Source organism: Microcaecilia unicolor, chromosome 10, assembly GCF_901765095.1.
Source record: "Microcaecilia unicolor chromosome 10, aMicUni1.1, whole genome shotgun sequence".
In the NCBI taxonomy this organism is placed as follows: domain Eukaryota; kingdom Metazoa; phylum Chordata; class Amphibia; order Gymnophiona; family Siphonopidae; genus Microcaecilia; species Microcaecilia unicolor.
Window position 1 is genome coordinate 165,989,407 of NC_044040.1, and position 25,663 is coordinate 166,015,069.

At 45.0% G+C, this 25,663-nt stretch overlaps 1 protein-coding gene across 1 annotated transcript in view; it reads left to right on the forward strand.

The window, feature by feature from the left end:
* ACSL3 (acyl-CoA synthetase long chain family member 3) overlaps window positions 1-25,663 on the forward strand; it is a 276,216-nt gene that overhangs the window by 98,623 nt on the left and 151,930 nt on the right. Inside the window, exon 2 of the mRNA XM_030216043.1 lies at window positions 6,535-6,953. Within this exon, the coding sequence (XP_030071903.1) occupies window positions 6,603-6,953 (351 nt within the window). The 5' untranslated portion in view covers window positions 6,535-6,602. The remainder of the gene's footprint in view (window positions 1-6,534; window positions 6,954-25,663) is intronic.

The window sequence follows — 25,663 nt, forward strand, 5'->3', positions numbered from 1 at the left end:
TCACAGACAGCTCATGCCTATCTCCCTGAGGCGAGGGTGCAGACTCTTCTGTCCCTCGCCTCCTGGGCCAGAGCATCCCAGCAGATCACAACTCGGCAGATGTTGAGACTCCTGGGCCATATGGCCTCTACCGTCCATGTGACTCCCATGGTACGTCTTCACATGAGACCAGCTCAATGGACCCTAGCTTCCCAGTGGTATCAGGCTACGGGGAATCTAGAAGATGCAATCCGACTGCCCACCATTTTCGCACTTCACTTCACTGGTGGACGATTCGCTCCAATTTGATCTTGGGACGCCCATTCCAAATTCCTCAGCCACAAAAAGTGCTGACGACGGATGCATCTCTCCTAGGATGGGGAGCCCATGTCGATGGGCTTCACACTCAAGGACGGTGGCCCCTCCAGGAATCTGAAAGCCTTCAGCGCGTTCCAGACCGCTCTCAACTCCAGGAGGTTGATATGCAGACCAGAGATCGGCTGTCCTTTCAAGTGATCCAAATTTGGACAGACAACCAGGTTGCGATGTACTACATCAACAAGCAGGGGGGCACCGGATCTCGCCCCCTGTGTCAGGAAGCAGTCGGGATGTGGCTCTGGGCTCACCAGCATGGCATGCTTCTCCAAGCCATGTACCTCGTAGGCGTAAACAACCGTCTGGCCGACAGATTGAGCAGACTCATGCAACCGCACGAAAGGTCGCTCAATTCGAGTGCGGTACGCAAGATCTTCCGGGAGTGGGCCCCTCGGTGGATCTTTTCGCTACACAGACGAATCACAAGCTGCCTTGGTTCTGTTTCCAGGCTTCAGGCCCGTAACAGACTAGCGTCGGATGCCTTTCTCCTGCATTGGGGGAGCGGGCTCCTGTACGCGTATCTTCCCATACCTTTGATGGGGAAGACTTTTACTGAAACTCAAGCGAGACCGTGGCACCATGATTCTGATTGCACCCTTTTGGCCCCGTCAGATCTGGTTCCCTCTTCTTCTGGAGTTGTCCTCCGATGAACCGTGGAGATTGGAGTGTTTTCCAACCCTCAACACTCAGAACGAGGGGGCGTTTCTGCGTCCCAACCTCCAGTCTCTGGCTCTCACGGCCTGGATTTTGAGGGCATAGATTTCGCGGCCTTGGGTCTGCCTGAGGGTCTCTCCCGAGTCTTGCTTCCAGGAAAGATTCCACTAAGAAGAGTTACTACTTCAAGTGGAGGAGGTTTGTCGTTTGGTGTGACAGCAAGGCCCTAGAACCTCGCTCTTGTCCTGCACAGACCCTGCTTGAATACCTTCTACACTTATCGGAGTCTGGTCTCAAAACCAACTCAGTAAGGAATCATCTTAGTGCAATTAGTGCTTACCATTATCGTGTAGATGGTAAGCCTATCTCTGGACAGCCTTTAGTCGTTCGGTTCATGAGAGGTTTGCTTTTGTCAAAGCCCCCTGTCAAGCCTCCTACAGTGTCATGGGATCTCAACGTCGTCCTCACCCAGCTGATGAAACCTCCTTTTGAGCCACTGGCTTCTTGCCATCTGAAGTACTTGACTTGGAAGGTCATTTTCTTGGTGGCAGTCACTTCAGCTTGGAGGGTCATTGAGCGTCAAGCCTTAGTAACCCATGCTCCCTATACCAAATTTCATCATAACACAGTAGTTCTCTGCACTCACCCTAAGTTCCTGCCAATGGTGGTGTCGGAGTTCCATCTGAACCAGTCAATTGTCTTGCTAACATTCTTTCCCCGTCCGCATACCCGCCCTGCTGAACTTCAGCTGCACACACTGGACTGCAAGAGAGCATTGGCCTTCTACCTGGAGCGGACAAGCCCACACAGACAGTCCGCCCAATTGTTTGTTTCTTTTGACCCCAATAGGAAGGAGGTTGCAGTCGGGAAACGCACCTTCTCCAGTTGGCTAGCAGATTGCATTTCCTTCACTTACGCCCAAGTTGGGCTGACTCTTGAGGGTCATGTCATGGCTCATAGTAGAGCCATGGCGGCGTCAGTGGCCCACTTGAAGTCAGCCACTATTGAAGAGATTTGCAAGGCTGCGACGTGGTCTTCAGTCCACACATTCACATCTCATTACTGCCTCCAGCAGGATACCCGACGTGATAGTTGATTTGGGCAGTTGGTGCTGCAGAATCTGTTTGGAGTTTAGAATCCAACTCCACCCTCCTATGCCCAGTTTTATTCTGTTCAGGCTGCACTCTCAGTTAGTTGTTCGTAGGTCTATTTTTGTTATGTCCTCACCGTTGCGAGGCCCGATTGACCCTCTTTGTTTTGAGTGACCCTGGGAGCTAGTGCTACCCCAGTCGTGAGAACAAGCAGCCTGCTTGTCCTCGGAGAAAGCGAATGATACATACCTGTAGCAGGTATTCTCCGAGGACAGCAGGCTGATTGTTCTCACCTACCCTCCCTTCTCCCCTTTGGAATTGTTCTATTTTTACTTTGCTTTTTACTTAACTGAGTGGGGGTGGTTGCGCACGGGCGGGAAGACGGCCACGCATGCGCGGGACCTCCCGTGAGAATTTTTTCCAGTGGATATCACCCAGTCGTGAGAACAATCAGCCTGCTGTCCTCAGAGAATACCTGCTACAGGTATGTATCATTCGCTGTCCTTGAGAAAACCAAGTTAGCAGATGTTCTCCATGGACAGCAGGATACAAAATATTTACATACCCGTCTGCCTGCTCAAGGAGCTGTATTCTATCTGAATTGAATAATAGACTGAGTTGGTCCCACGCAACAGTGGGAAGTGGAGCATATGTACAACGAAGTGACTCAAAAGCTTCTGGTACGTACTAAGCTGGAAAAGCTTTCCTGTGCGGTCACAGTTCACGTCATTACCGATGCTGTCCACAAAGAACATCTGGTACAAGTAGGTAACTTCTTTTTCTGGCAATGAGAATAATTTGTTTTTGTATCAATTTATTCTAATTTGCAAAATCTTGTTCTCATCCTCGTAGTGCTTTTTTATGTGAATTATCTTTGTCATTATCCAGCATAAGACACACAGTGTAAGCATAATTGAAACAATCAAATCTTTGAATCAGAACAGAACAAGTGACAATGAACAATGGTTTTTCCCCTCAAAACCACTATCCTCAATCCCTAAGCTACCCAACAGCCACCCCTCCCAATAAACCTACTAACCCCCTTCCCCTTCCCTTTCCCTAACCCCTAAACCTACTAACCCCCTTCCCCTTCCCTTTCCCTAACCCCTAAAGGCACTCACTACAACCAAGAATTGCTTTGAACCATTATAATTGGATGGTGTTCAGAACAGAATGAACATGGCTCACCAATGAGCCCAAATATGGGGTCCACAGTTTGAGAAACAATTTCTTTGCTTTCTGACCACAAGTGTCCAGAGAGAGGCTCTCCATGGTCAGCAAAGTAAACATTTGATTTCACCACAAAGTAAAAGGGGGATGTATCTGAAATTCAATGTAGCATGATACATCTCTTAGCTGACAGACGCCATTCGAAGAGAAAAACTGGCCACTTGGGAACCTTTCACAATATCCTGCATATCATTTAAAACACATTCTTGTGGAGTCAGTCCAATGCTTGTGATACATGGAACCCCCAAAAAAGTCCAAACCTCATCCCAAAATTGGCGAACTGATGCACAGTCCCAGACACAATGCATATAGGAAGCATCTTGTCGGCACACTTGAGACAGGCCCCATCTGTAGGGAAACCCATCTTTCGAGCTTGGGAAGAATGTATATAAAGATGCATCAAGAATTTATAATACAACTCTTTCTGTGCACTCTCCGCCAAGCAAACTCTGCTGCAAACTGTTCACTGAATAAGCGCCAAAATCATGAATTCACAGGTCCACTACTTTTTGTAAAGGTGAATGTCCCAGCAGCTGCTTCAAAGTACCTGGCTGAAAAGGTCCTTATGCACTGCTGGTAAAGGCCAACGTTCATCAAACTCTTTCTCCTGAAAATCAACTGTGGTGTTTTTTTTTTTTTTTTTTTTTTTTAAATGCATGCATGATAAACTAATTTTAGGCACCATATCATCTGTGTGCTTTGTTTCAAAAGAGGATTGCTTTTGGAGTTGCATCCTCCTTTTTGTAAAGAAAAAGTATATGACCTTCACTTATGATTGCTGCATTTTAATTTCTGGTGCATTTTTGGGATTCTGCTTAACACTTTCACCTTTTTCTATACTTACTAGTAATGTTTAGTATGTTGTTAATGGGCCTAAATTCAAATCACACTGACACCTATAGATAATTCAGTGGTAAATGGTGGTGATTTAAAACTGAGTATTTTCCAGTGAGCTGGATTGTTCTGCTAAGTCAACCTTCATCCCACAAAGGGGCCAATGCAGAAAGTCTTGCAGTAGAACTGAGTCGGCACAACAGACGGCTTTACTGTGAAACTTTCACTCAAAAACTAAAGCAGCATACTACAAGTAATGAGCATTCAGATTACTGTTGCGTTAAAATCACAGCAGTAATCTGCAGCTCATTGCAAAATGTCACCCTTCCTGTCTGTGCCTGAGCGGCGATTGTCTCATGCATTGACAGGAAGATACGTAATTTTTTTTTTTTTTTGACAGTGGTTATCAGCCCTGATCTCCCTCCCACTGAACTCCCCCTTTTCTGATATTTAAAAAAAAAAAAAAATATATATATATATAAATATATATTAAAAAAAAAAAATATATATATATATATAAAACTCACCCTCAACGTTCTATTTGCACTGACGTCACTGAAGCCAGGTTCGTAAGTTCGAAGCTCTGAAGCCACAGAAAATCACAGTCTGTGGACCCCGCCCTCGCGTCAAATGTTATGACGTTAAGGGCGGAGCACATTCTCAGCTCCAACATTGCATGCACTGTACCTCTGCTCTGCCCTCGCGTCAAAACGCGATGACGTCGAGGGCGGAGCACACGGGGGCGTGCCAAAAGGGCCAGGGTCACACATTCGCACGGAGGCTGCAGGGGGGCTGGCGACACACGGAGACACAAAGGGACGGAGGGGAGCCTTGCTAGCGCCCGTTTCATTGCGATTTGAAACGGGCCTTCCTTACTAGTGTGTGTATATATATATATATATATATATATATATATATATATATATATATATATATATATATATATATATATATATATATATATATATAGAGAGAGAGAGAGAGAGAGAGAGAGAGAGAGAGAGAGGAAGAGAATACACTTGCCTCACTATAGTGATCCCCTCCCCCCTAAAAATTGGCTGGTAGTCTAGTCAGCTGCTCCCCCCCCCCCCCCCGGCCCGACCCCTTTCCCTGATATTTAAAAAGAAAAACAAACAAAGCTTGCCCCAGTTGTCTAGTGCACCCCCTCTCTCTCTTCCAAAAAAAAAAAATCCCTGGTGTCTAAGAGCACCTACTCCTGTACCTTAAGAGAGGCAGGAGTGCTGCCTCAGACACCGTTACCTTCAAAATAGCAATGCATCCTGCGATGGACTAGGTGAGGCCAGTCTGCCATATAATTCTCATTTTGAAGATTGAGTGCCTGAAGCAGAAGGAAATGGACATTGCTCTTGCCTCATTTTTAAGGTACGGGGGTCTGGGGAGCCTGGGGAAGGGGAGTGGGTGCCACTAGACATCGGAGAGGATTTTTCAAGTTGTTGGTTGGGGTTGGATGGTGCCACTAGATATTAGGGACTATTTTAGAAGGGAGAAAGAGGGCCACTAAATTACCAGGGCAAGGATGATTTTTTAATATCGGAGAAAGGGGGGGGGGGGGTTGGGGGTCATGCCTTTAGACTACCAATACATTTTGAGGAAGGGATGGGGGACACTATACGGGGGCAAGGGTTTATGGGCCTTTTTTTTTTTTTTTTTTTTAAATCATGGGAAGGGAAGGTCACTAGACACTAGGGCACTTTTTCATAATGTCATGGGGGGAGCGTCATTGCAGAAAACAATGCGAGGCTGGGTGGGCGGGTTGGAGTATGAGATGGGATGCTGCCAAACACTCCTCTCAACTAACTGTTCTACACAGCCTTGGACCTGTTTCCTACACACAGCGTGTAAGGAAAAGGCTGGTTTTGTTTTTTGTTTTTTTAATTGCATGACTGCGAAACCTATGATGAACACATTACCGTGTATTTTAGTAGTCTGCAGTAATAATTTTCATGTGAGCTAACATCTGCACTGAAACCTTTCCTGTATTGCTTGGTCAGTAAAAACACAGTTTAACCATGTTAAGCCTCCTGTGAAAAATAACATTTTGGGGCTGATACAGAAAGCATTATAGCAGGTTTAAGTCAAATGCTTTTGTATAGATTTTATGTTCTTGTGGTTTCTCTGTCAGCTGTAGCCTTGTGTAGTTAGTCATGCACACAAACACATACCTTATTCACTAGCTGAGAAAAATGCTTGTGACCTGGATTGGCCACTGTTGGAAACAGGATACTGGGCTAGATGGACCATTAGTCTGACCCAGTATGGCTATTATATTCTTATGTACTCTTGTCTAGCAAATAACAATCGTGGGTTTTTCAAGTGACATTATCCATTATTTTGTTTTGTAATGTTTCAGGTCTAGACTACCGTTGAAGCCGTGGTCACTAGACTTCAACCTTGGTAGGAGCTTCACGAACTGCTGAAATGGAACTGAAGGAAGAGCTCCATCCTGTTGTCCTATTCTTCATACATCTCCTCATATCACTGTATACCGCTCTGACTTTTATTCCATGGTACTTTCTCTCTGGGGCAGCATGGAGATTGAACAAGGCAAAGCGAGTAAAAGCGCAGCCTGTGAATGACCAGCCTGGCAGCCCATACCGTTCAGTAACTAGTCTGCACTGCATAGCTTCATCCTTATACCCTGGATGTGATACACTTGACAAAGTTTTTGAGTATTCAAAAAAAAAGTTCAGATATCAGAACTGCCTGGGAATGCGGGAAGTTTTAAGTGAAGAAGATGAAATTCAGCCAAATGGAAGAGTTTTTAAAAAGGTGAGTTGCTTTTCATTTTCTTCTTTCTTTTTTTATAAAGGGTAGAGAGAGTACTTTGTTCTCTAGCTCTGTGGATTTTTTTTTTGTGTATCTAGTATGTATGGGTAAGTATTTAAATCTTAGATATTTGCTGCTTAGATAAGTAGTGTACCCAGGACTTGTAAATGGGGAAAATGTTTCTAATGTCATAATATGTCAACCAGTATCCAACACTGTGGTTCCCTGCATAAGAGCAAAAGAAGGGATGGTTCCCAGTGATAAGGCTTCTGGACTTCAGGAATGGGGACGACATACTAACTTTCTGTGATTTTTGCAAGTACATTCAAAGAGGTTTACATAGCATATACAGGTACTTATTTGTACCTGGGGCAATGGAGAATTAAGTGACTTGCCCAGAATTATAAGGAGCTGCAGTGGAAATCAAACCCAGTTGCAAGGATCAAAGTCCGCTGCATTAACTACTAAGCTACTCCACTCCATTTGCTGGCAGTTTGGGAGAGTCTGGGTAGAGCAGAATGATGGTGGAAATTAAAAGGACATAAAATATCATGCATCATAGACTAGACTACACACTTTTTTCAAAAAATCATTAATACCTCATTTCGGTTCTATAAATTTAAGCTCCTTATAGGTGCTCACATAAAACAGCCCTCAAAAATCATACTGTTCAACATTCCTGAAAGCTTAATTGTGGCAGGGGGCTACATTAATCATCACACTCAAAAGAGGTTATTTTCTCAAAAATGAGTTAAAGCTTATTTAAGAAACATCAATAAAATATCTTTTAAAGCTGTTCATATATTTTATGTAGTGATTCCATTAGCACAATCATGATCCTATGTCCATATTCACTTACAATAGTGGCCAGAGATTTTCACCCTATTCATGGGTTTTATCAAGTGAGCAGTGTATGTGTTAGTAACCCTATAGATTAAACAAAGACAACATGAGACTGCTACAGTTTTTTTTTTAACTATACAATCTATGAACAATATCTTTTATGAAAACATTAGCAAAGTATAATTACATGGCAACAAAATGGCTACCTCCTCTACTAGAAAGGTGCCAGCACATGCACAATAAATGAATGAGCAGTGCAGGGGCAAACACATGGTCTAATGAAATCTAATAATTTGCTCAATCAACGTTCGAAAGTGTCTCACTGGGATCGTAACCTCTCCTGACGTCACTGGCCCGCACTAGAACCCTGCTTGCCTGACGTCAGGAGATGTTACTGCACCTAGCAGGGAGGTGGGAAGCGCGCGACTACAATAATGAAGAGAGGGCAGAGATGTTGCTCTCGAGGAGGAAGGCGTTTCCCCCCCCCCCCCCCTTTCCCAGCGACAGCGCTATCTAACCATTCAAAGGTGGAACCGCAGCCTTGGAGCTCTCCTGGCCTGCCAACTTTCCACTTCCACGCCAACACACAACACAAGGCGGAGGAAGAGAGAGGGAGGGCCAAAGGCCAAGGTGGCTGCACACTTGCTCCCCGCCCAAAGCAATTGAAGGCCGCTATCACCTGTCAATCACGCCGTGTGTTAGCAAACTCCGCCCCTTCCCTGCACAGCTGAGTGAGCTGCGCTGCTACTAGAGGAGTGGAGGAGGAAGGTTTAGTGATTTAACGACTGTGTGGTGCATGAGCCATGAGAGGATGAGATTTTTTTAAGCCTTTTTTTTTATCATTTCTGTCTCTCTCTGACACACAAAACACACTCTTTTTCTGTCTCACCAACACACACACACTCTGTCTCTTACAGAGACTGTTTCTCTCTCACATACAGACACTTTCTCTCTCAAACACACACACAGATTGTGTCTCTCACACACACACAAAAAATGTGTCGGTCTCACACACTCTGTCTCTCTCTCACTGTGGCTGGAGAGGGGGGGCAGGTGAGAGAGGAGAACCGCTGGGTGGCTGGAGGGGGAGCAGGGGAGAGAGGAGAACCGCTGGGTGGCTGGAGGGGGAGCAGGGGAGAGAGGAGAACCGCTGGGTGGCTGGGGGGGGGGAGCAGGGGAGAGAGGAGAATCACTGGGTGGCTGGGGGGGGGGCAGGGGAGAGAGGAGAATCGCTGGGTGCCTGGAGGGGGGGAGGAGAATCACACACACTCTCTCTCACAGACACACTCGCACCCAGTCTCACTCTCTCTCTGTCACACACACACACACACTTGCACATTCACTCTCTCTCTCTCTCTCACACAGTCACTGTCACGTTCCCTGTTTACGCAAGGTATGGACATCTGAGGATAGGATGGCCATCTTGGATTTGGGCATCTCCAGGATAGGGCGGCCATCTCAGAGGTAGGCGCCTTAGGATGGGCGGCCATCTTGGAGCTGGGAAGCCTCAGGAAGGAAGCCCATATTTGGGCTTGAGGGCGTCTCCGGTGGGGGCAGCCATCTTGAAGACAGCTGTGCATGTTTGGGCTTAAGTCATGTCCTATTTAAAGCCCTGCCTCCAGCCCTTCCACGCTTCGGCTTCTATTCAGTTTCCTGGGTAGTTGCAGTGCTTCTGGTTTTGCTACTATTTGCTGCCTGGTATTGACCCCTGCCTGATTCTGGACTTGCTACGGTTTGCTGCCTGGTATTGTTCTTTGCCTGTTCCTGGATCTGCTACTGCTTTATGCCTGGCACGGACCACTGTTTGCTCCTGGTCCTGCTTTTACCCATTGCTTGGCCGTGCCCCGTGGACTTTGTTCTGGACTCAGTTCTCTCTGCTGTCTGCTTTCCGCACCTGGGGACTCAACCCCTGGGGAACGGAGGGGGGCACAGGGGGAATTCGGAGTTGGCCGACAGCCCGATGAGGAATCCTCCATCGGGCACAAGGGCTCACATCTCCACTGGGCGAGCCTGACATTCACTCTCACACACAGTCTCTCAAACATACACACTCCGAGGGAAACCTTGCTAGCATCCGTTTCATTTGTTTCTGAAATGGGCCTTTTTTACTAGTTTAATATAAAACATTCTATTCAATTTTGTTGTTCAGACCTCTAGGGATTACTAAAAGTTTCATGTCTTGTTTACAATGGCTCAAGACCAGCATGTTCCAAAAGATGGCCAAATAGGTTTGACTTCAGAAGCAACAGGAGACTTAGAAGGAGAACCAAAACAAGTATCAGAAAAGCAAATAAAGCAAAGGCACAAATGGAGGAAAAAATTATTAAGTGACAAGATCTTTTTAAAAGAAGTAAACATCTGTCAATGGAAAAGAACTCTAGAACCTAAGTAGGTTCAGTAGCAACTTCTAATAGAAAGATTGGATACATGGAATGGAGTGGAGACAAAAGCATACAGTAAGCACAGAGGATCCTTAATTACAAATAAGTGTAAGGAAAGTCGAAGATTAACACAGAGTTCACGGTATTGCAAAAAGAATTTTAAATCGAGTGGATTTAGAGGGCTTTGATTTGTCACCATATAGTCATAAAGGAAGAGAGCAACATGGATTCAGTCAAGAGAATTCTTGCCTCACAATTTATTTCATTTCTTTGAATGTGTGAATAAACGTGGATAAAAGTGAGCCGGTTGATGTAGTGTACTTAGATTTTCAGAAAGCGTTTGACAAAGTCCCTCATGACAGAGCCCTGAGAAAATTAGAGTCATAGGATAGGAGGTGATGTTCTGTTGTGGATTAGGACTTGGTTGATGATAGAAAACAGAGGGTGGGGTTAAATTTCTGTTTCTATTCATGTTTTATATACTGCCAACTATCCCAAAGGATCCAAAGCAGTTAAACAGACCAAGCCTTCACATAAAAGGGAATTATATATTGTTAGCTATAAATTACATCAAATCAAGTACAATTATGTTATAACTCGAACAAAAAATGTTTTAAAGCCTTTCTAAAAGCAAAATATGATGAAATGGATCTAAGGTCTCTTGGGAGATCATTCCAAATCTTGACTGCCTGAAAAACCCCCAAAATTCTTATAAACCATTTTTTAAACTTATGTTTTTAGATGTGGGATAGCCCGTTTGTAAAGTGTGTAAGAAACAGTTACTCTGCCCAACGGCTGGAAAAACCAAAAGATTATTACATCTTCAAAATTCAGGCTGCAAATTACTTTAAAAACTAAGGGGGTCTTTTACTAAGGTGCGCTCACATTTTTAACGCGTGCGCACTAAAAGTTAGAGATGCCAATGCATTCCTATGGGCGTCTCTAATGTTTAGCGCGTGCCCAGTTTTAGCGTGCACTAAAAACCTGAGCACGCCTGTAGTAAAAGGCGGTCAAAGCAAGCTAGCTTAAATCTAATCCATTGTTTAATAGGTAATCAGTGAAGATCTTTCATAAAGCTAGACACAGAATCAATGCAACCTCTACTAAATATGAGTATAACTGCTGTGTTTTGTAACAGTTGTAACCAATGTTCGAATTTAACTGAGATGCCACCATATAAGGAATTGGAATAATCCAATAGTGGCAACAAAATTGCCTGGGCCAGGATCCTAAAATTATATGGGTGGAGTGATGCACTAATCAAACGGAGCTGCCTGAGTTTGAAAAAAAATGTCTTGCTAAGTGCATTGATCTAGTCAATTCTCTCAGTGGAGGAGGGTGAATAGTGGAGTGTCCCAAGGATCTGTATTGGAAACGACGAGTGAGGTGATTAAATTTGCAGATGATACAAAACTATTCAGAGTTGCTAGAATGTATGCAGATTGTGAAAAATTGCAGGATGATCTTAGGAAGTAAGATTGGGCATCCAAATTGCAGATGAAATTTAATGTGGACAAATGCAAAGTGATGCACGTTGGGAAGAATAATCCAAATCATAGTTAGTTGTTAATATCCACCATAGGAGTCAGCACCCAAGAAAAAGACCTAGGTGTCTTAGACAGTGTGCTGAAATCTTCTGCCCAGTGTGTGGCGGGAGCCAAAAAAGCAAACAAGATGCTAGGTATTATTAGGAAAGGGATGGAGAATAAGACAGTGAATATTATAATGGCTCTATATTGCTCCATGGTGCGACCACCTTGAGTATTGTGTGCAATTCTGGTTGCTGTATCTTAAAAAAAGATATAGCAGAATTAGAAAAGGTTCAAAGAAGGGCAACCAAAATTATTAAGGGGATGGAGCTCCTCTCATGAGGGAAAGGGATTGGGACTTGATATACCGCCTTTCTGAGGTTTTTGCAACTACATTCATTACATATATTCAGGTACTTATTTTGTACCAGGGGCAATGAGGAAAGACTTAAGAGGTTAGGACTCTTGAGCTTGGAAAAGAGACAGCTGAGGGGGGATATGATAGAAGTCTACAAAATACTTAGTGGAGTAGAACGGGTAAACGTAATTTTTTTTTCTACTCTTTCAAAAAAAAAAATACAAAGACTAAGACACTCGGGGAAGTTTACTTGGTACTATGTTTAAAACGAACAAGAGAAAATATTTTTTTCACTCTGTGAATAGTTAATGGAACTCATTGCCAGATTATGTGGTATCAGCTGTTAGTGTATCTGGGTTTAAAAAAGGTTTGGACAAGTTCCTGGAGGAAAAGTCTATAGTCTGCTATTGAGATAGACATGAAGAAAGCCACTACTTGTCCCTGGAATCAGTAGCATGAATCTTGCTACTATTTGGGATTTTACTTGTGGCCTGATTTTGGCCACAGCTAGAAGCAGGATACTGAGCTAGGTGAACCGTTGGTCTGACCCAGTATGGCTATTCTTTTGTACAGGGAATTGGAACAGAAGTAGTGGCATCTCTTGAGATAAATATTTAAAGTGGCAACAGGGAGGCAAGTTAGGTATGGGGAGAGGCAGGCCAAAGTGGTTATTATAATCATTCCTCCCACACCTTTAAATAAACTATAAAATACACGATAAAAACATCTCAAGGGTTTTCTATTCATAAAGAATCTTGCCAGCTTTCAGTATTTTATATTTTATTTTCTTTCTCTCTTTCTGATTTCTTTCTTTTTCTATTATCCATTCTGTTCTGTCATCCATCTTGCTGTTTTTTGTGCCTTGCTGTTATCTATCTTCTTTTGTACATTTCTTTTGTTCATACTCTTTCATTCTCCTCTCCCCTCTTTCTCACATTCCCTTCTCCTCTTTTTCACCTAGCACTTACCCTTTCCCATCCATCACATACTGCCTTCTTTCTGTTCTTCTATATATCTTTTACTTTTCTTTCATCTTTTTTCTTTTTTACCCCTCCTTCTCTCACCACCCTCCTTCTCCCTTCATCTTTTTTTATTCTGCCTCCTCTTCTTTACCTCTACCCTTTTCATCTCTTCTTCCCTCCTTGACACACTTACATCTTTTTTTCCTACCTTCAACCTCAGTGTTCTCCTCACCTTACCTTCTTGTCTTCTTCCTCCTGCAGCTTTCCCCAATTCTCTCCTTTTCCATTTTTCCTTCCCCGACTGCCCCCTCTCCCCATTCGCCTGCCTCCTTTTTTGTCTTCCCAATCCCTTCTCTCCCTTTCATAGCATGCCCACTCATCCTTGGTCCCCTCTCTCCTTGTTCCAGCCTTCTTCCATAATACACTAGAGCCTCTCTTCCACCTGCTTTCATTGTTCCCTAACTTTCTCTCATTTAGCCCTGTGCTCTTATGACTGGCCATCATACTATGTTCCCCATGCCTCCTTCCCCCTCCCCTCCCAGGCTGGAAGCAGGCGCAATGTCTCACAACATCAACTTCCTGAGTCACGCAGGGCAAGTCTCGTGATATTTGCAGTGACATCTATGGGAATCCATTCAAGTTGGCAAGCTGAAGCTGTGTGAGGAGTGCAGGTTGCTCAGGGGAGGATTAACACCCATTTATTATTTTTGCTCTAGGGGTGGTTCAAGGCAATTTGCTGTTTGAGACAAAGGATGAAATATAGTGCCTCCCTCCAAAACACCTAAAAAGGGGGGCCTCCTCAGAGAGCAAGAAGGACCCCTCACTCAGAATGCCAGCCAGGCCGTTGCCCTAAGAAAAAGAAATTTAACTTTTTTTCCCAGGCTATATAATTTAAATCTTTGCAGTCATTGGTTATGATTAATTAATAAAAATAGTAACAGTGTAATTATGTAAAATGGAAATTTAAAATAAAAATGCACCAATCCCAGACACTGTATATTGGACCGTTGTGCAGTTAATTTATTTTGTATTCTCAGAAACCCTCTTCTAAGAATGGATGCAAAGCAGAAAAAGGGTATTTTCCCAGAACTCACTATACAAAAAAGTTCTGATTTTGCTGTATTCTCAGCAAAAATAACATAAACCGTCTCCACAACCAAGCTTACTATTAGGTACCTGTAAATCAAAACCTTACAAAAATCATTCAGGACACTTAGAGCTAATCTACTATGCCATAAAACCACTAATTTACAGAAGTAATATAACATGGACCCTAGGAAAATGCAGCAACGTAAATATTGCAGTGGGACTTAGAACACCAATGCATCTATTGGGAAACTGAACAAGCTGAATTACTACAAATCTTTACATACTAGCTCTACATACCTGGCCTTGGTCACAAACACTGAACACAGATAGAACCTTGCTACATATGGAATAGGTAGCCACAAACTTAAAATATGAATATGTAAATTAAACTTAAAGCTCAAGAAACCACACTCTACTTGCAGTGCAACACTAAAGAAATAGAAATAGCACCCTGCATTAATGTCTATGCTTTGTTTCAGATAGCACCAGCGTTTTTGCGCTTATTCTTTCTATTCCGTGTAATCTTGGAGGAACATCTGTATACGTCAATTTGAAGACCCCTGAGGAAGGCCTTTTTGGCCGAAACACGGACCGTATAGGGTCCCAATAAAACTATTTTGGTGCTCTTACTATCTGTGGTCGTCAGTCTGGCCCTTTTGGTTTCTTCCGCCCTTCTTGTGGTTGCTTGTGCACTTTGTGGGAGATTTGGACCCTGCTTTTGTTTGACCACTCGGGAGGAGAGCAGATCGGTGGTCGGCTTTCTCTGTTTCTTCCAGAGTGCGCCAGAATTACTTCAGACCAGTGGGTCCTCGATGTGGTGCGAGAAGGTTACAAGCTAGAATTCTTCTCTCCCATCACAGACTTTTTTTCTGGAGTCTCGCTGTGTATCGCAGGCCAAGAGGACAGCGGTTCTGCAGTGTTTGCGAGACCTGCTAAGGATAGGGGCTATCATGCCTGTTCCTCCTCTCGAAAGGCGTACAGGTCGATACTCCATCTTCTTTGTGGTTCCAAAGAAGGGAGGGGCTTTTCAGCCTATTCTCGATCTCAGAAAAGTAAACCAGTTTTTGCGGGTTCGTCACTTCCGCATGGAGACATTAAGGGCAGTTATTGCTGCTGTTCAACCAGGCGAGTTTTTGATGGCTCTCGATTTGAGGGAAGCTTACCTGCACATTCCCATTTGGCAGCCCCATCAGAGATTTTTCAGATTTGCATTGCTGGGTTAGCACTTCCAGTTTCGGGCCCTTTCTTTCGGAATGGCCACTACCCCACGCACTTTTTCCAAGGTTATGGTGGTGATGGTGGCATTCCTGTGGAAGGAGGGTATTCGAGTGCATCCATATCTCGACGACTGACTGATTTGGGCGACGACAGCAGAGGAGAGTTGAGTGGTCACCGACCGAGTGTGCGGTGTTGCAATCCTTAGGTTGGGTGGTCAATTTGGACAAGAGTCATCTGGTTCTTACTCAGTCTGGAGTATCTTGGAGTGCAATTCGATACGAAGCGGGGGAAGGTGTTCCTCCCCTAGGGGCGAAGGATCAAATTGCTTTCTCAGGTACGGACCTTTATTGAGTTGTCGCGCTCCCCGAGTGTGGGACTACGTTCAGCTCCTCGGTTCCATGAGGTGACCTTGGAGGTCATTCCATGGGCAAGGGCTCACATGCGGCCTCTTCAGAATTGCCTTTTGAGCAGATGGTCGCCGACGTCGCTGGATTATCAATGACGCCTTCCTTGGTCGAGCCGGACCAAGGACAGTCTCACGTGGTGGCTCCGGTCAGCCAATTTGCAGAAGGGTGTTTCTCTGGCGGCTCCCAATTGGGTGGTAGTTGTGACGGATGCCAGCCTTGCGGGCTGGGGAGCCCATTGTCTTTATCGAGTACCCAGGGATCATGGACCCCTCTCGAAGCGACTTGGCCAATAAATCGTCTGGAGTTGCGAGCAGTCGTGAACGCGCTGCGGAGTTTTCAGGACCGTCTGCAGGGGCAGGCGGTTTGTATATTCTTGGACAACACCATGACGGTGGCCTACATCAGTCGGCAGGGGGGCACTCACAGTCTTCCCTTTGCAGTGAAGTGTCTCGTCTTCTAGTATGGGCGGAAGCGCATGTTCAGAGTCTGTCGGCAGCGCACATTGTTCAAGCAGATTTTCTCAGCCGGACTCTTTTGGATGCCACGGAATGGACGTCGTTGGACTCTGCTTTTCGGCTGATCTGTCAACGTTGGGGAAGACCAGTAATGGATCTCATGGCCATGGCTTGCAATGCCAAAGTTCCCCAGTTCTTCAGCCGCAAACGGCAGCCAGGATCCGCAGGATTGGACGCTCTTCCCCAGCCATGGCAGGGACAACAGCTACTGTATGTTTTTCCTCTGTGGCCTCTGATAGGGAGAGTTCTTTGCCGCATAGGGCGACATCGGGGGCCAGTCGTTCTAGTGGCCCCAGATTGGCCCCGACGGCCGTGGTATGCAGATCTCATTCGAGCACTCTCAGAGCCCCCATTGCGACTTCCAGTGACTCCCGATCTGCTGCATGAAGGGCCAGTTCAGATGGAAAATCCCTCCCGCTTTGGTCTTACGGCCTGGCTATTGAGAGGCGGCAGCTGAGGAAGAAGGGATTTTCAGGACCAGTCATCGCCACTCTTTTGGGGGCACGGAAGCAGTCTACTTCAACAACGTATGTGCGAGTGTTGAAAGCTTTCTCGGCGTGGTGTGCTTTGCGTGCTGAATCGCTTTTTCGGGCGGACATTCCGGTTATTCTGGAGTTCCTTCAGGATGGTCTTCAAAAGGGATTGGCATATAATTCCCTTCGAGTGCAGGTGGTCGCGCTAGCTTGTTTTAGGGGCAAACTGGACGGTTCCTCTTTAGCAGCTCACTCTGATGTCCATTTCCTACGCGGTGCTCGTCGGCTTCGGCCTCCTCTGTGGCAGCCGTGCCCGGCGTGGCATTTGAATGTGGTACTGCGAGCCTTCCAGGCCCCACCATTTGAGCTGTTGAATAAGATTTCTGAGAAGGATCTAACATTTAAGACAGTGTTTTTGGTGGCCATTGCTTCGGCTAGGAGGATTTCTGAAATTCAGGCTTTATCTTCCAGAGATCCTTTTTTTGCAGTTTTCTGAAGCAGTGGTGTCGATTCGGACAGTGCCATCGTTTCTGCCTAAAGTGGTTTCGGCTTTCCCTGTCAATCAGGTGGTTTATCTTCCGTCTTTTCGAAGAGAGGATTATCCAGGGGAGTTTGCCTCTCAACGTTTCCTGGACATGCGGAGAGCCTTGTTTTGGTACTTGCAGATCTCTAACGAGTTTCGACGCTCAGATCATCTCTTTGTGCTCTTGTCGGGATCAAAAAGAGGTTTCTAAGGCTTCCATTACTCGCTGGATTAGGGAAGCCATTGGAGCGGCGTATCTGCTACAAGGGCAAGCGTCTCTAGTGGCCCTGAAGGCGCATTCTACTCGGGCACAGGCGGAGGCGTTGGCCTTATCTCTGGAAGAGATTTGTCGGGCGACTATTTGGGCGTCCCGTCATACTTTTGCAAAGCATTACAAGCTAGATGTGTTTGCTCTGGAGGATGTGAGTTTTGGGGCGGGAGTGTTGGCGCAGGGAGCGTCTGCTTCCCACCCTACTTAAGGAATGCTTTGGTACATCCCACTAGTTCCTGGATTCATCTGCTGAAAGTGACAAGGAAGGTAAAATTATGTCTTGCCTGATAATTTTCTTTTCTTTAACGCAGCAGATGAATCCAGGATCCCTCCCTACTTCAGGCAATGTTTTTTTCATTTTCTGCGGTGTGGCTATTTTTTCCTTCCGGGTTCTCTGTTGCAGAGTTCAGCCAGATATGGGAACACGGAAAGGATTCCGATTTCTGGATCAAGTTGCAGTTATTTTGAAGTTCTTATTTGGTTCTCTGTTTTTTATAGTGAGGATGGTTTCTGGTTGTTATTGGTTTCATATTTTTGGCCTTGGCAAATGCTTACGAATGACGTACTAACTGAGGAAGGAGCTGGCCGTCTGACATCACTGCCTTTAGTTTGTTTATCTCTATCTCCACCTGCTGGTAGGCGGACTTAACCCGCTTGTTCCTGGATTCATCTGCGCTAAAGGAAAGAAAATTATCAGGTAAGACATAATTTTACCTTTCAGGTTTCCTCCATTTTATTTTTCTACCTCACTGTCTTCTATTTACAGATTTCCACCTCCCTCATCTTATTATTCTCCAGTTTTTTGCTAGCTTTTCCCTTCCAGCATTTTGTCTGTATCCTCTCCTCTGTACACTTTCTTTATTTTCACTCTTCTGACCACTATATCTTCTCTTTCTCTTTCCCCTTCCATCCAGCATATCTGTCTTTCATCCTGGGCCTGGACTCACATGAGGCCTCTTCAGAGGTTGCTGCTGTCGAGATGGTCATCTCAGCAGGTTTCGCTTCATCAAACTTTGCCTCTTTCACTCCAAGTGAAGACCAGTCTACGTTGGTGGCTTCGGGAGTAGGGTTACCATATGGCTCCAGAAAAAGGAGGACGGATTGAGCCAGCCGGGTTTTACTTTCATTGCTTTCCATTGAAAGCAATGGAAGTAAAACACGGCTGGCTCAATTACTTCCATTGAAAGCAATGGAAGTAAAACCCGGCTGGCTCAATCCGTCCTCCTTTTTCTGGAGCCATATGGTAACCCTATTCGGGAGTCCAATTTGTCCTAAGGTGTGCCTCTAGATCAGCCCAGCTGGTCTGTAGTGACGACAAATGCCAGTCTCCACGGCTGGGGAGCTCACTGTCAGGGTCTCTGGTCTCATCAAAAGACATTATTTTCAATCTGTTAGGGACCAGAGTAATTCTTCTGAAACTCCAGAGGTGTTTTTCTTCTTCTGAGAGGCCGAGCAGTTCCAGTAAGGTCACACAATGCCACAGCGGTCGCATTTTTCAGTCAGCAAGGAGGAACGAGGAGTCTGCCGTTGGAGCGAGAGGCGGCGCTACTGCTTCAATGGGAGGCGGTCCATCTGATGACTCTTTCAGCGGCTCAGGTAGCAGGGGTCCTAAATGTTCAAGCAAATTTTCTCAGTCATCACATGCTCGATTCTAGAGAGTGGTTGCTAAGCGAACTGGCATTTCGGCTGTTAGTCGATTGTTGGGGGTCTCCCAGGATGGATCTGTTTGCCTCTGCCGGCGATGCAAAACTTCCTGTGTTCTTCAGTCGTCGCAAGGATCCCATAGCGCAGGGCGTGGTTGATCTTCTACAATCCTGCTCAGCCGGTTTAATGTATGCTTCTGATAGGGCATTTTCTTCAGAAGGTAGAGACGCACAGGGAACGTCTGATTTCGGTGGCACCGAACTGGCCTCGATGGACGGGGCATGCCGATCTTCGACGTCTTCTGGATGACCTTCCCTTCTGACTTCCGATCCGGCGAGATCTCTTGTCGCAGGGTCCTGTCGTTCATCCGGATTTGGATCAATTCTGTCTTGGGCCTGTCTCTTGAAAGGGCTAAGCTGGTTAAGTACAGTTATTCTGCTCAGATCTTTGCGTCTATGCTTCGCTCTCGTCAGTGTTCTACTTCATTGATGTATGCGCTCTAGGAAGATATTTGAGTACTGGTGTAAGGGTGAGTACTGGTGTAAGGGTTTTTGCCTATCTCCTTTTAGTGCTTTGGTTCTACAAATTTTGGACCTTTTGCAGCGGGGCTTTGACAAAGGCCTTCCTTTGTGCAGATTGCGGCTTTGTCGCTTTTCCGTGGTCGTATCCAAGGGAGGTCTCTAGCTAGTCATCCGGATGTGGTCCGTTTTTTGATGGGGGTTAATACCCTTCGTCCTTCCTCGCAATGTTCTTTTCCTCGTTGGGATCTCAATTTTGTGCTTACGGTTCTTACTAAGACGCCCTGCGAGCTTTTGTCTTCTACTTTGAAGGACTTGTCTCTGAAGACAGAATTTTTGGTGGCCGTTGCTTCGGCTAGGCGAGTTTCAGAGTTGCAGGCGCTGTCGTACAGTTCTTCATTTTTAGAGTTCTGTTCCGATCGAGTAGTGTTGCGGACCGTCCCTTCCTTTCTTTCTCAGGTAGTGACTCTGTTTTCATATTTCTCAGCTGGTGCTATTGCCTGTCTTAGGTTCTGTTTCCGGATTGGAGGAGCAGCGGCATTTGAAGTGTTTGGATGTCAAACGGATGTTGCAGCACGATATTAAGTCTACTGATGACATCCGGCGATCTGATCGTTGGTTTGTTCTGTTTGGAGGTGCATGTAACGGGTTCATGGCCTCTGAACTCTCTATTTCTTGTTGGCAATGTGCCGGTGGCTGCTCAGGTTTTTGGATGCACAGGTTCTGTATTTCTTCTATGACTTTCCTTCTGCTTTGGTACTTTATTACTGGATCTTTCTTTAGCTGGCAAGGGCTCTTATTGGCTGGCTAGAGTCACAACTTTTTTCTCAGTCTCCACCTGCTAGAAGGCGTACACAACTCATCAGTCACATTCTGGGCTGGTCCGGAGGGACTAAAGGAAAGCAAATTGGCAGGTAAGGTCTAATTTACCCTAACTTTGGGTGCAAGAATGTGAGGGATGGCAAAGAAAAAAAAAACAGAACTGCAGACCAGTGAATGACACACAATTATTTGAGGAGTTGAAAAAGGGCCAAATGAATGTCAAAAATACAAATGGAAGTTTTTGCATTCCCTAGTCCTTTCACAGATGTGTATACTTGGCACTTGCAAAATTGAAAATAGACAAGTGTAGAAATATACTAGCCCTTGCTCTCAGTAAAATACAGGCCAATGGCTCAGGTTAAGAACTAGGCCTCTTAAAATCAAAAAACATCTCTGATACAAAATACATTTTACTGCAGCACAAGCTGAAGTGAGTTCCCAGAGAGCTGGCAAGGGAGGGGGGCTTTGCTCTTGTAAACAAGCCTGGGACTGGCACCTGTGAGAAGTCATGAGCAAGATGTTTTGGCTAATGTAAGATAGTAGAGGGTCAGATGTACGTAGGATGAGAATACCCAAGGGGAGGGGGGAGCTGAAGAGAGCAAAATGACCTGTGAAGTCATCTCATAGATGCGCTCGGAACATAGCTTGTTTACACTTCAGAGTTTGGGAACATGTGAAGTCATTCTGATCAACTGATAAGGGCCAAGAGCTCTGGTGAGAAAGCTAGGGTCCATTGAAATGAATAGGGTCAAAATGGTATAAAAAGGGGAGTCAGAAGGGTATTAGAATCAGAAGACTCCAGAAGGTTGGGGAGAGAGATCAGACTGCACCTGCTGTGTGAAATGTTGTCCCATCATGATCCAGAGATGAATGCCTAATTTGCCTGTACTGCTGTTGGTGAGAGAGTTTATTACAATCTTCTTGTATCCCAGTGAGTCCTGATTATGGAGCTTGTCAGTGCCCAGTCTATATTATTATATTTAGTGAATACTGGGTTTCTTTCTAATTAAAAACCCCAAAAAACTTCCATCTCAATACAAAAACAGGCAAATCCCCAAGTGAATGAGCCATGGCTCAAAAATGAAGGGGTTCTACAAACAACAAACTAATAATCTCAGAACCCACCATAAAAGTGATCACTACATTACAAAAATGCAATCTTGCCTAAAAAACCTATCTTGTGAGGAGATATGTGTCTTCCATCAACCTTTGCCGTTAAACCCAAAACAAAATCAAGCAAATTAATGAGCTGCTGCATCTACGTTGTCGTTCTTTATTGTTGGTAGCATCTTAATTTAATCTCACTTATATTTTCAAACATGCCAGTTTGTGCAGCATACGGATGTACATAGAGGTAGTAGTAATTTCTTATAAATTGTACTCGGTGTATCATTTGGAGGAGCTAGTTATAGGGACACCCTCTTGCATATGTTATATTTGTGCAGAGGTTTCTTTCTCTTGGTAAGGGGCCACTAAAACAGATATCTGATATAATAATTCCCACCTCCAACGTTCTGAAGCTGACTTCGTTGCAGTGAAGCCCTGTAGTGTTCGTAGGCTTCATAATTGCTCCGCCTATGGTAACGTGACGTCAGAAGAAGGGACCAACCACAGGAAATTTCCTGCTTTAGCACCGAGATATATCGTCCCACCCCCCCCACCCCCAAAAAGAGTTTAAGCTCCGTTTCGACTCCCTCTAACTCAGCTGTGAGCACTACCGCCGCTCCAAAAGCTTCCGGCCCGGCACGTCCTTCCCTGCACTGCACGCAAAGAAGCAAAGTTACCCGATACGCCGCAGCCACTTACCAAACCTCCATCCTTCATTGTAATCCTGTGGACCACCATGGTGAAGGGCCTGAGACCCTCCTGTCCACAAACAGCTCACGGCGCTGCCATTGCTGTAGCTCCTGCTCTGCATCAAACCACCCGGGCGACAGCCCGACTCTCACTATCTCGCATGTCACAACGCACAAGCAAAAGCTCCACCCTCAAGAAGCTTGCATCCCATCATGGCGTATGCGCGTTAACCACTTACAGGCATGTAAGAGATCGAACAATCCAAGTGGCCTAGGGCGGGGTAAGTTCAGTTTCCGAGGTCACAGTGGCAAATCACAGAGTTGTATTAGCCAAGGAGGTTGGAGAAAGAACAACAAGACGTCTTGATAACTCAGAGCCCCACACACACACACTCACTCTCTGTCTCTCACATACACACTCTCTCTCACACACACACACACACTCTTTCTCTCTCTCACTCTCTCTCCAACATACACACTCTGAGGAAAGGGGGGCATGTAACACGCTGGGGAGGAGAGGGAGGGGGCCTGGAACTCGGAGGAGAGGGAGGGAAGGAAGGAAGGAAGGAAGGAGGGGGTCATGGAACTTGGAGCCACACACACTCTGTCTCTCACACACAGTCTCTCTCTCTCTCTCTCTGTCTCACACAAACACACACACACTCTGTCTCTTTCTTACTCATTCTGTCTCACTCACACACGCACTCCATCTCTCTCACACATTCCATCTCTCACACACTTTCTCTCTCACACACACACTCTCTCTCTCTAAAACATACACACTCCGAGGAAAACCTTGCTAGCATCCGTTTGATTTGTGTCAGAAATGGGCCTGTTTTACTAGTCATGTTATGAGAATCAGGTGCTGCATCCATGTTGTCGTTCTTTATTGTTGGTAGCATTTTAATTCAATCTCGCTTACATTTTCAAACATGCTAGCTTTTGCAGCATACAGATGTAAACAGAGGTCAGAGGACGTATAGTAATGGAATAACTTTTCATAGATAGAGTAGTAATTTGTTATAAATTATAATCAGTGTGTCATTTAGAGGGGCTGGTTATAGGGACAGCCTAGCATGTATTATATTTGTGCAGAGATCTTTTTTTCTCCTGGTAAAGGGCCATTAAAACAGATGTCATAAGGATCAGGTGCTCAACATTGAGTTTCTATCTATTTATTTACTTATTTATGACATTTAACCCTGTTATTGGTGCAAAGATTTTTTTTCTGTCCTGGTAATGGGCTTCTAAAACAGACATCTTGTTACGGGAATCAGGTTCTCAACATTCAGAGTTTCTACCTATTTATTTACTTATTTATGGCATTTTATCCCACATTAAACATGAATTAGATTGGAACCTGGGAGCATTTAAAAAAAAAAAAAAATTCCCCAGAGAGTAATGCGTGACTCCCTTGGCTCTCTCCTTGGGTGTAGCCAGCTCTGCAATTTGGGGGGGGGGGGGGGGGGGGGGCGCAAAGGTAGACCAGGGAGAGAGCCTGTTGTTAAAGATTTACCAGCACACCACTGTTCTGTTTTTTTCAATTTTTATTTTAATTTGAATGCATTTTTAGTAGTACTTAAAACTTCAAACAGTTGAAGATACTGTACTGTAAAGACAGCTGTCTGTTGTAGCCATTCTAGTTTCTAAAAGGCACCTTGCTGGTCTAATTGCCCTGGGTAGTATAAAGCACAAAATTTGAAAAGTTCTATTTTTGCTACATCAGGGCTTGGCATGTGCCAAGGTTGATATGTCCCCTCCTCTCCCTCAGGCAACTGTCAGGCACCCATCAAAGTCTGTTACAGAGCTGCAGGCTTCAGATTTTCATTTTCAGGGTGTGTAGTGTTGTACTTTTCAACTCTGAACACTTTTCTCAGTTTTCTACACTAGGTGGCAGCCTTGCATAAAAGTTTGCTAAACAATTCTTTCCTGACTGCTGTCTTTGCATGAAGATCACGTTTGTTAAGAGTGTAAAACTTTAAAACAAGGGTATCCGATTATCATATTCATGTGGCCAGTGTTGTTGGACCATGAGGTTACAGACTGCAGGTGAGAACAAAAGTATTTTGAGAAGTGTCGGCAGTTCTCCCTGTCCTGTGTTTATTATATGGGTAAGATGATGATGATGTCAGTGCAAACCTGGAGCTGCATCTCTTCTGTAGTTGATCCATGATTGTTGGAAACATAATGACCATTTCCTCCTCACCCATATACCCATGCAGATCTGCTGGTTAAGAGAGAGAATATTAGCAATGCTGTGCCTTGTGCTGTGTCTGTTGCTGGACTAGTGTGATATGTAGAGCTGCACAACACTATGGCGTCCTGAGTGGTTCAGCACTGGGTGGCAGTGCAGTAATGTAGCAACTCCAGCCATGTCATCTTTCAAAGAAAAAAGTGAGATGGCCAAGAGAAATAAGAGGGAAGGATGGGAGCAAGAAAGTAAGAAGTGATGGATATGTGTGTGTGTTTGGATGGGGGAGGGGGAGTAAGTAGATGTGCTGAGGGTTGTGTTGGTAGGGGGAAGAGTGAGGATCAGATGTGTTGACGATGTGAGCAAGTGGATTAAAGAGGAAGGGTTGGGGGAAAAGTAGAGTGTGCATTAGAGGACTGGAGATGTGATAGAGTGAGTAGATTTGACTTACCTCTACTTGACCTAGGTCCCAGCTCCTCCATCTCCCTTTCTGTATATTATCTCTATCCCTTCTTCCTAAAATGCCTTCTCCATTTTCCCTTTCTGGTACTGATCACCTCCCCCCCCCCCAAAGAAAAAGATTAAATAGTCTTTATGACATTTGCATGGCAATGTAATATAAGCAAAAAGTTATATTGCTTTTTAACAATGTTAATATGTAAATACACAAATTTAAATTTTAAGCCCTCTAGAGATGGGGCAATACCTAGGGGCTCATTTTCAAAACACTTAACCTATGGAACTTTGTAAGGCCAAGTGCTTTGAAAATAAGCCTCCTAGTGTACTGGAATGTAAGTCACTTTGAGGTACTACCAAAAAGGTGCAAGCTAAATTCCAAATATGCTTCCTTTGGCTTAAAGTGCCTTTATTTCCAGTACGGGCATGTATTGAAATGAGTTTGACATTCCTCTCTTAAAAACTAAAAAAAAGCAACTGTTTAGAATAGGCCCAGTACAATATATGACACTGAAAATCCACCCCCCCCCCCCCCCCCAGGCTGCACGATGGTGTCTTCCCATGGTTGGCAGGAGAACAACACATTATGCCATGTCTGTTGTCTACATTAGCTGTATTCAGTCTGAGATTTTGATGTGTGGGGTTCTGTACTTTTGGATGAGACAGGCAAATTACAGTATTGGGAGTAGAGGGTTGCATGGGGATAGAAATCTTACC